The 11,204-nt window shown below is 41.1% G+C and overlaps 1 protein-coding gene across 1 annotated transcript in view; it reads right to left on the bottom strand.

The window, feature by feature from the left end:
* The window catches only part of LOC117150744 (semaphorin-1A), a 121,587-nt gene that overhangs the window by 6,371 nt on the left and 104,012 nt on the right, over positions 1-11,204 (bottom strand). The window contains 14 exon segments of the mRNA XM_033317781.1: positions 89-161; positions 2,330-2,383; positions 2,445-2,715; positions 2,909-3,116; positions 4,119-4,247; positions 4,318-4,460; positions 4,846-4,957; positions 5,029-5,172; positions 5,247-5,329; positions 9,138-9,283; positions 9,669-9,749; positions 9,826-9,947; positions 10,318-10,459; positions 10,695-10,783. Coding sequence (XP_033173672.1) covers positions 89-161; positions 2,330-2,383; positions 2,445-2,715; positions 2,909-3,116; positions 4,119-4,247; positions 4,318-4,460; positions 4,846-4,957; positions 5,029-5,172; positions 5,247-5,329; positions 9,138-9,283; positions 9,669-9,749; positions 9,826-9,947; positions 10,318-10,459; positions 10,695-10,783 — 1,797 coding nt within the window.

Here is an 11,204-nt window from a genome sequence, read left to right as displayed (position 1 = left end):
GTGTCTGTGTGGGTGTCGGTGTCTTTGGGTTCTGTGGGCCAGTCAAGTAGTTACGCTAACTTAATGCAACTCAGGATTTTGGACTTACCAATGCCATGACGGGGCGGCTGTCTTCTTGCGCGACCAAGACTTCTGTTACGTGTGTTTGTGTTGTTTACAGCCTATGGGGTTGGAGTGTTATCAATTTCTCATCTTTTATAGTCAAAATAATATGTTTTTATGTCATTGTTGAAGGAAATCAAACACAAGAAACTATAATTTTCTAATTTGCTTCAATCTAAGGAAAAACGTTCGCAATCAATTTTTGCTCTCAAATGTTGCAAGGCAAAGCCAATTTCAATTTGTATTCCAAAAGTGTGGCTCTATGAACCGAAATAAAGATCTGGTTACAATTTAACTATTAGTGTACCGTTTTATTTTGGATTTCTGGTGGGTTAATGCAATATCTTCCAATTAATATCGGGTCTGAAGATTTTAGTGGGCAAGCAATAAAAGAAATAATATGTTTAGCATATACCATATATAGAAACGAAAGCAAAAAAGTACATGTATCATGGTTGGATAGTAGTTAATATATTTGTTTCTTAAATATCAAATGTTATCTAAGATGCACACACGCACTTCCTATTGTTTCAAATATCTTTGAAGTATTTTTGTGTAGTCAATTAGAGTTTTTGAATCGGGAGTTTGGCGCCCATGCAGAAGAGTTCAAGGGGTTCAGGCTTGGTGGGAATTCGGTACTGGAAGGTGGGTACATCGAATGGCGCCATATCCAACTAGACAACATACACACACACACACATACTCTCAATCCCGCAGAGGTCAAACAAAGGTTGAAGGAAGCGCTGGCTTTGGCGATTTGCGAAGCGAGTTGGGCGCGGGATGGCTGACTGGGCTGGACTGGCCTGATTGAACGATTGAGCGATTGATTGATCGATAACCTTTTTAGCCATTCGAAAATGTGTAATGTGGAACAAAAATGAAGGTTGAGTGAAGAGAGAAGGAGATAGCAAACAACAAAGCTTCCTCAACAGTGCCTAAATATCTATCAAAAATGAAAACGAAATTTGCAGTAGTGCTCAAAATTCGAAATATAATTATGCAAAGAGTGAGCGAAATCGGGGAGATTTTGAAAATTACTTTTTGCCTATGGAATTTCGGTTTAGCTCGTTGCGAAGAGAGCTTCCGTATTGCAGCTTTTGAGCAAAATATTTTCCAGATTAATAATTACAGCAAACGAAAGCCCACCAAAAAAAACATAAAACAATAAAGGACACAAATAAATCAATATAAATCAAAATGAACTGAAATAAATAAACTGAAATGGCTTTAGTTATAAATAAGTATTTACCATATTTTGGGTAATTAGTCCCTGACTGGTTTCAGCCGCCCCACTCCCGTCTCAAAGGTAAACCTAATGTAAAAAGGGGAAGAAGAATAGAGAAAAGATAGAGATAGATTTTTGTTTTTCGGTATTTGTTGTGTTTTTATGTTGTTCTTAGAATGCAAAATTTAGTATCGATAGAAAGAGTGTCTCTTTGAGCTGAAGAAGTAGTAGTAGTAGTCAGAATGTAGCTGTACAAATGCTTAGATAGAGATAGGGGTACTAAGAAAGCCCTGCAGAGATCCAATCCCACTTATCTGAACGATTGGTGTATTTCCAGCCTTAGGACAGAACCCGAAAATATAAGCCATGTTTATGGAACGAAGATGGTAAATGAACATGCTGTTGATCGTGAGTGGTGGAAATACGGGTTAAATTATGAAGAATTTGATGATATAAAGGTGAAACATAGATTATGGTTCAGTTTAGACCGTGATATAAGACCACACACCCCAAGAAAAGAATTATATCCGTTGTTCTTATATTAGTTTGAATAGTGATAAGTGTTTAAATAATAGATAAACATGCAGAGGTAACGAATAAAAGAATAAGACCACAACAACATTAACTACAATGTTAGCAATATGATTGGATTCGGTAATGATATATGACAGTGATGCGACTTGGTGCTATATACTTGGTAACACACACATAGAGGGAGTGATGGTTGGGCACTCGAACACAAAAACACACAGATAGTAAAGGTGAGGCTAAGAAATACACCAATCGACGATTGTGTGAGGAGAGTTCAATCAAATACAAGCGCAGCACAAGGACTCTCGATGGGCGAGCAAGTTAGTTAACTAATGTCAATAAATGTCGAACAACATCGAAAAGAGCGCAATGGATACGGTTAGAGATTAGTTGTAGTACGATACGATAGTCGGAAAATAAAAACAAATGGGTCTGCTCTCCCAGATCGCTTTAAATGCTGGATCAACTCACCTTCTTAACGCTGCGGGTGGTGGAAAAGCCATCGCCGCGCCTGTAATTGTCGCCCTGTGGATGGTGAAAGTTGTTATAAATCGGATAGGGAGCATCATATGTTCATAATACTGACCATCACCTGGTGGGAACGCAGTGTTCCGAAGTTGTCGCGACCGCGATACGACTGCTGGGTGTTGTAGCCGTCGGGCTGGAATTGGAAGAGGGTCTCCGAGTTGGGACCCTGATGCATCTGGTGCATCGGGGGCTTGCGCAGCGTGTTCTTCGGCGAGTGCATCTTATTGGGCGGCGGAGGCTGGGGCAGGAGCACTGGCTCCGCATACGTCACCTCCTCCACCTGGGGCAGCAGCTTGGGCTCCTGCTGGATGCGGCAGGACGAGGGGAAGCTGTGTGGATGAAAACAGGGTTATTAACTAGTATAAATACGGCGGCGAAAAGATCTGAAGACTGTTACTAGATAACAAAACCATTGCCTACTTATTGGCGACGAATTGTTAACGGCATTGAAGAACCGATGCAAAATCACTCGAAGAAATCCATTCTATTGGTCCTACTTATTAAGAGTCAACCTATACGCACCTATTGACATTCTGCCGCTGCTCGAAGTACTCGTACTCCGTATCCGGATACGGCAGATTGTCGTCCTCGTCCTTGTGGCAACGGCGACCGCAGAAGTAGCCTGTAAAGAAGCCGACCAGCAGCGAGAAGATCGAACCGGCCAGAACGGCCATCACGAGGGTCTCCACAGTGTACTGGGCGTTGATTATATCTGCAGAGATTTGGGGACCTTCGGTTAGTACATGTTCAAGGGTCGGATTCAGTTCGTTTCGCATCGATACAGTGTGCATTAGGCAAAACATTTAACAAACATTCCAAATCACAACAAATATGTAACGATATTATTGATTTGGTTTGTTGTTTCAGTGTGGGTATCGGGTTTTATGGAGGTTGGTCCATTATGGCAACGACATCAATAAACATCCAAACATCGAATTTAGAACGCACGGTATAAGGTAATTGCACGGTAATTGTTCAGAAATCATAATGAAAGAAACAAGAAAAATATGAATAGGAATAGTTAGTAATCTTGTACAACAACGAGAATTCGACTTGAAAAATTATTGAATTAAAATATTGGTAAATAGCTTATTACGAATATATATATATGTGTATATACAATGAAACAGTCAGGCAAAATATTAAGTATACGTACATTCAAAAGCATTTAAGATAGTAAGTTTTTCTTTTAAAAATATCACTCAGCCAGGCAAAATATTAAGTATACGTACATTTAAAAGCATTTAAGATTAGTAAGTTTTTCTTTTAAAAATATCACTCAGAGTTAAATCATGTAAGATTGATATTATTCAATAGAAATGTTAGTTTTCTTCAGCAAGTCTTTTAGGAAATTTAGTTAATCAAAAATTATCCTTGTCTTGATGACTTCTTATCAATGCTGGTGGTGTATTGCACCTGTATTCCGGGCTTACATATAAATTGAAGCTCATGAAAAAGAAATTCGCTTTAGATAAAATGCAGGTGCAAGACACTTGAATGGCATAAAGTGCCAACAAGCCGGCAATCGGAGTCCGCAGTCCGGGGAATCCCGGCAAAATGAAAATATGATTTGCAAGGTAGACAACACGGAGTAGACAACAACAAGCAAAAGGTCGAAAGGTCGCAAAGGAGGTGGGCAAAGTGACAAGCGGGTACGTGCATAATACAAAACGAACAAATGCAAAGTAAATATGATGGAAAAATATGCTGGAAATGCGTTTAGGTAAATCACCTTCAAAGTTCTTATCAATATTGTCGATGATTTCCTGATCCTTGCTCTGGCGTCGCGAATCCAATAAGTCCATGTCGTTGCGGAAGCCCTTCTGCTCCCCAGCGTTGGCATCCTTCGAATTGATTTTTCCTGCACGACCAGAATAACGTTAATCTCGGCACTCTTGGCCAGTCTAGACTTGGTAGAACTTGGCACTCACCTGAGGGGCAGGCCGCATGCTGGCCAGTGGCCACATTCTGGTAGAAGTAGTTCTCCTCCAGCCATCGGGGAGCGCCGTGGGAACGGCACTTGCCAGCGATTTTGTCCCAGGCGCAGTACGGATCCTGCAATGCGACGCACTCGCTGCGAACAGACGTAAAATTGTGGATAAATACGTGCACTCAGAAAAATCGGATATCTAACATGTTAAAGGAAAGGGCTATAAAGGATTATCATTCAGGTCTCTGAAAGATCTGAATACATTTCTTATTATTCAGATTGCATTTCTTAACATTTTTACCATATTTATTGCATTTAAATCTGTTTGTCAAAATATTGGGTATATAATAAAGTCAAGTGTATGCCCCACGAATATACTGCATATTGAGGCTGTCAAGTGTCTGACAGGCGACACGAGAGTCACGCAAATTGTTACATGATAATAAAAATGCCATTGTCTGGAGTTGGTTGATAGAGGAGGGGTGTGGAGTGAAAGGAGGGGGGTGGGGAAGTGCGGCAGGACACTCACCTGCAGCTGGTGATTTTGTCATTGTGACAACGATGCAATTGTATGGCTACCACCTGGCTGTCCGTCACAATGATTAATTTGCCATCGTCGTAGCTGCCATCTTTGGGTTGATCTGCGGGGATCAGAAAAAGCGTTTGATTCCACTTGCTCACATAGTTCTTTTGGTCCAAAAACTCAACTTACCGTACTGCATGGTTCTGACTATCTCCAGATTGCGAATGGGTTCACTCTTGGTCAGGACATCGATCTCCTCGATGACTACGGAGGTCACTTTATCCGCTGAGTCGGCGGATTCGGCATTCACTGACTTGATAATCTTTCCATGATCTGTTACATCATTAGATTTATATTATTATACAAATTCCTAAAGTTTGTTATATAATTTTGCATGCTCTACGCACCTGTGCCCACAAAGATAACATCATATGTCTTGCCACCTGGAGTTTTAATCTGCGCATCTACGGCGATTTGAGTGAAGCGGTATCTGTAAAAGATGACACGAGATTAATAGGGAGAAATGTATATATTAAATGTCGCGCATATTTCTTTTGCTTCTTAATTACTTTTCCCATTTGATTTCATTTCTATCTAATACTGCTTTCATCAACGACTCTGGTGGTCAGCATCCAAATGGTGGAATGAATGTCAATCCATGTTTTCTTTATTTTGCGACATTGTATTTCGCCAGTTCTCCTGACAATGGACGTACGTCTGTCATTTCGGTTAGATGTCCATTAATAATGGACGGATGCCAAAATGGTCCTCGCTGTCGGAATGTGAAGGAAAAGTCTGTGGCCGGCTGGTTGGTTGGCAGGACTGGTTAGTTGAGGACTTGAACAAACAACTACCACTGCAACATGACTGCCAACACAAGATACATACATACAGACGGCAACGACTGCTGCAACAGCAACAAACTGTTTGTGTTTTTATGGAAAAAACATATTCGAAACAACAACACAAGTAGATGAAATAAAAACGAAAACTTCCCTCTGATTTCACCGCAAAAACGACGCCCCCCGCCGTCTGCCCCAAAAGCCCGCGTTGTTGCAACATTTGTGGCCTGGTCCATGTCCATTGTTGCTGTCATGCCTTCTGCCTCGATTTAAATGCAAATGCCCGGCAGCTGGAATGGGCCACCAAATGGGAGATGGGGAGCTGGGATCTGGGAATTGTGCTCCATTGCTCTGCTTTTTTATTGTTAATTAACTAATCTTGTTTTCGGGACTCCGGCTTGTGTGGAGCAACAATTTCCAAATTGCTCAACAATTGTGCAAAAAATGCATCGAACAAAGTTTTCATTTCAAACAAGTTAAGGGTGGAATTTAAAATTAAAATTTTTGTATGCCATGTCAAACCATTTGGCTGTAAGCTCTTTGATAGCAATTTAATATATATTTTTCAGAATTTAGCTAAACTACAATTAAATGCATAGTTCGAAGTTTTGGTTTTCATTATAATATTTCTATCTCTATTTGGAAAGGAAACTTTATTGCAGAACTCTGGAACATTTACTTAACAATTTGGACTAACTAGTTTTTTTTAGAGTTGAAATTTTCAAATATATACAAATTTAAAGCTGGCGTACTTCATGAAACTTTAGCATATGCAAAATAAATATGTGAACAGGAGGAGGGAAAAAAATGCTCGCACAGGACCCAAGAACACGTCCTGCTCCGGGTCAAAGTCCAAAGTTCTGGCAATTGAAACTTGCAAAAATGTTGCCAACTTTTTGTATCGCTCCGATGAGTTGAAAGGGCGACGATGACGATGACAGCCAACTTGCCAGACAAATGGGTGGTACACAATAGGCGGGAAGTTGGTCGTCATTTGTCCACCTCTCTTGGACTTGGACTAAGTCGCCACCCCGTTCGTTGGTAACCTGGCAGTGAAAGCGATAAGAACACGTTAAGGACAATGCGATATCTTGGGACAGGAAGATGCAGACGGGATATGGTCAGCCAGCTGGCTGGAATCGGTTGAATATGGGATGCTTCCGGCCTGCGTCAGGAAACAATTTGTAACGGAGCCCGAGCTGGTACATTCAACTTTTGTCGAGATTTCATGAGTACGGGTATGGCTTTCAACTTGCTGCTAACTTTCAGCACTCTGCCTCCGCCCCGTGCCGCTATGCAAATTATTTGCCTTTTTTCCAGATTTATTTTGGCCATGCCACGCCCACCCAACCGCTCCCGCAGGCAGCTGGCACTCGAGGAGCGGAAATGGGCTGGCCAAACGAACGGAATTATAATAAATTTATGTTTTTGGCCAAATGCCATAAATTCTGTAAAATTTTTGATTTGATTTTGTCATTTGCGTTCAATAAATCCCCCACATTATCCAGCCTATCATATCGACGACGCCCTCGTTTTGCGGCATTTCGTCCTGGTTTCAACTCGAGAATAATTTATGCGCATTGTTTGGGCCGAATTGGAAAACATGATAAATGAATTTCCCCCACAAGCTTGACCTGGCTCAAAGACTAAGCGGCCAAGAGCCGAAGGGAATTAAAAGTAATCTTATGCTGGCTGGTGACAGAAAAGCGAAATGTTGAATGCGGCTCAAAGTATTTAAGAACTTGAAAAACTATCTTTTGCTCTTAGGTTTTCCAACTGGAGTCCTACTTTTGTGCCACATCTTACCTCTTATAAATATTGCTAATAATTTGTATTAACCAATTACACACATCACTTGCGTTATAAATCTGCATTTGAACGCATCCTTGCGATGATTAAATATTGACTTGCCCTCAATAAGGCGAATACATCTATGACCCAGTTAATAAATTGATTTATGGACTGGCGATGACGCCTAATCATCATGCCCTCAAATATTAAATCTCAGTTTAAGGAAGTCGGATTTAAATCAAGACCAAGTCAAAAAGTTGACGTTCTGCCATATGAGAACAGCTGAGCCACAAAATGAGAAAAAAATGCTGAAGTAACTTTTGCGCATTTTTATGGCTTTCAATTGAGTGTCCCGGGGTCTTGATTAAATTCCGATGCACGCCCGCGTCCTCGGGCGGAGCATCCGCTGCTCCAGTCCCCCAAAATGCAGTGAGTCAGTTGCAGAAAGTGGCCGCCGCACCACACCCACGCTGCACCCACTCCACGTACATTTGTTGTGGTGTGCTCATGTGGCACAGAAAATGTTCAGGGTATGCGGATGCGGATGTGGAAGGGATGCCAATGCGAATGGGGATCAGGATGGGGATGCGGATGCGGGAGCAGGTCCGCAGACTGCGTTGTTGCTACGTGTTCCATATTTCATTCTAATTTATTCAGTTGTGCATACATATTTTCGTTACGGGTTGCCTCCTCAGCGCATCCATGCATTTCCTTCTGGCTGGCTCGCTTCGTTTGCTTCAAACTATCGCAAAGGCAACTGCAGCTGCCCCACCACCTGAGCCACCATTTAGGCACAGTGGTTCTTGCTTTGAGCTTTTCTACTCAATGGAATAATCTTTGAATTTTGATAAGACGTTTGTAGCATGGAAATGGCTTCCCAAAAGCCTAAAAAAATGTGTAGCAGCATTTGTTTGTATTTTTATGAATTGAACTTCTATTTCAAATTAAGTATGTAATAATAACAATTACTTTTTCTTTAGTTTCTTTTTCACATTCCATATATCTTGTGCAAATATAGTTGAATTTGCCCCACTGTACAACAGTAACTCCCAGTCGCAAGTGGTGCTCAGTGGCTCGCCTATGATTTAGCCCTCTTTAAAGTTTCACCACTTTGCCAGCACACATCTCGGCGCTTTTCGCCATAATTGTGGCTCAATTACATGGAAAAGTTACCAAATTGAATTTTTAAATTCTCCCTCCGGCCAGAGAGGGCGAAATCGCTGGCAAATAATTTATTGCAACAATCCACCCGTTTTCTTTCCGTTTGCAGTTCGGGTTGCAACGGTTTACGGTTATTTGCGCTGACTAACACCTTATCGAATTTCCATAAACTGAAACAGATGCTGCAACATGGAGGGAATAAACCCATGCGATGGCAAATCAACGGCAGGATATGCTCGTTGAAAGCCAGTAAGTTTGAGCATTTTGTGTGCGACGACAGACCCAACTGTGAAACTCATGAATTGAGCAATAGTTTAAGAGTTGCCGCAAGTATATGTTATATGTGTCGAAACCAGCCGAAGTTGGCCACTTTGTTAGAGTACGTATTTATTTACTACCCCTTGGAGTTCTGTCATATCTCTCGCACCGGAAACGGAAGTGACGAAAGCAACGAAATAAGGACCACGTGCATATATATACGTATGTTGACGTGCAGTTACTCACATTGTGCTCGTCCGAACCAAAATCGGTTGACTGAAAAATGCCGGAACATTCTCGTCCATTAGCGAATGTGTTTTGATGAAGTTCAGTGTGGGATCCGGAAGCGCTCTCGAATCGTTGTGACAGGAACCGGGTCGAGGATCGGGCACCTAAAAAAGCGTGACATAGAACGTATAAAACATATTGAAACAAATAAGTGAAGCATAAAAATTTTCAATTTTGTTTTTAACTACGTATATAAATAGTAATATAGTTCAATAACTTTAAGACGATTCTTTAGTTACTCCTTTGCTGTGCCAAATCCTTATGGCAAATGAAGGCAAGCCCTAAATCGATGGCGACATGTGCAGTCATCCGCTGGAAATTGGCAAAAGCATTTGGAGATGCAAATGCAAAATTTGTGCCAAGCGAAGAATACATTTTTATGGCAAGCCGGCCATAAGTCATAAATTTTCCAGGCAACAGATGTGCCGGAGTGCGGTCACAAGAAATTCGGGATTTGCGATTTCCATGCTGGAGGATTGGGGCTCTTACCTTGGCGTTGTTCACTGGCAGCCAGTTGGAGTTGATGCCAGTCTGCTCCTTGAACTGACCCTCAAACGTATCGGCAATGTCCTGAGCGGTGAGAAAATGGAGGGAACAAAATTTAATTTTCCATTTCAAGAAACAATTCGGTGACAAGGAAACTCACCTGGAGGGCAAAGGCACAAACCGCTGAGCCGGGAATCGAGTTGCTCGGCGTGTTGAAGACTCCGTAGATCAGTTTCGAGCTCATCGAGCCGTACTGTCCCTCCACCAGATTGCTGGCAGATTCTAAATGTTACAAAAATAATTAAATATATTATTTTAGTTTAGCAAAATATGGATTAAATATATCAATCAATCACGAAAGTCATTTAAACCAAATTTATGCATTTTTTAACTTATTTTCTGCAGTTCAACTGTTTGCTTTCAATTAGGATTATTATTTATGTTGTTCACAAAATATTTTATTTAGTTTGAGTAACAGCAAAATTTATTTTAGTTATTGCCAAACGGCAATTTACTAATTAATATTCTAAAAACTAATTTTAGCTGGATGTGCGACGCTGGATGTGTCATTTTTAATAACAAACGTCAGATACACTTGTTCAATTACACAGCAAGATTGAATTCATTCATTCACTTAAAGATAAACTCTTACGGATTTCGTTAAAGTAGAAAGGATAATCGCCGGGAATGGAGCAGTTGAGGCGGGACTTGAGGAAGGATGTCCAGCGGTTGCGGAATCGATGCGGGCCACCTTTGTCCCATTTGCAGACGCGGGCAACGCGCGAATAAATCGCCTGAAAAGACCATCGAATGATAAGATATTAATTCAGCTCAGCTGGGGGCTAGCAAATGTCTGGATACTGAGGACCAACAAATGCGACAATCTGCGGAGCATAAATAATCCCGGCATCAGCAGTTGTTTTCTGTCCAACTTTGATTGTATCTTCGCCGCGTTTGATTGCATTTGCTGATGCTCGTGCCCCAAATCGATTGGAAATCTCTTCGATTGGATGTTGCACGCGTACTCACCTTGCCGCAGTTGATGAACTCAACGGCGGTTTCCCGAAAGAAGAAATAGACAAAGTCGCCCTGCGTAAATGAGCTCACAAAGTTCGGGGCTGCGAAACGAGAAATGGCACATAAGTTTGGTCATCAAATTTTATTTATAGTTTTCAAGACTGTAAACATTTTTATAGCTGTCAGTTTTCAGATATTGTCATATTCTATGAATTTATGTTGGATATTGGCGGGTAATATGTGACGTCAGTCGGTGATATTGGTTTCATGGGTTCATTCTTATGCAAAGGCTCTGAATAAACGACGTATTTGGGTTTAATGGTTAAATTAAAATTCAGTAGTCCCCCAAATGACAAAGTGTAAATATGTTAATTTTAACCATAGCACAGAGATGAAAAGGAAATTTCTTAAACGCAAAAATTGAAATGAAACCAAAATTCCTGAACATTTCCAGTGAATCACTTTGGAACGCCCAAGTAGTAGCTTCCGATACAGGCTATTTAATATGAATTATGAAGTCTG

The sequence above is a fragment of the Drosophila mauritiana genome, chromosome 2L (genome assembly GCF_004382145.1).
Source record: "Drosophila mauritiana strain mau12 chromosome 2L, ASM438214v1, whole genome shotgun sequence".
In the NCBI taxonomy this organism is placed as follows: domain Eukaryota; kingdom Metazoa; phylum Arthropoda; class Insecta; order Diptera; family Drosophilidae; genus Drosophila; species Drosophila mauritiana.
The sequence above is the reverse complement of the archived record's forward strand: the minus strand, read 5'-3'. Positions and strand labels throughout refer to the sequence as shown.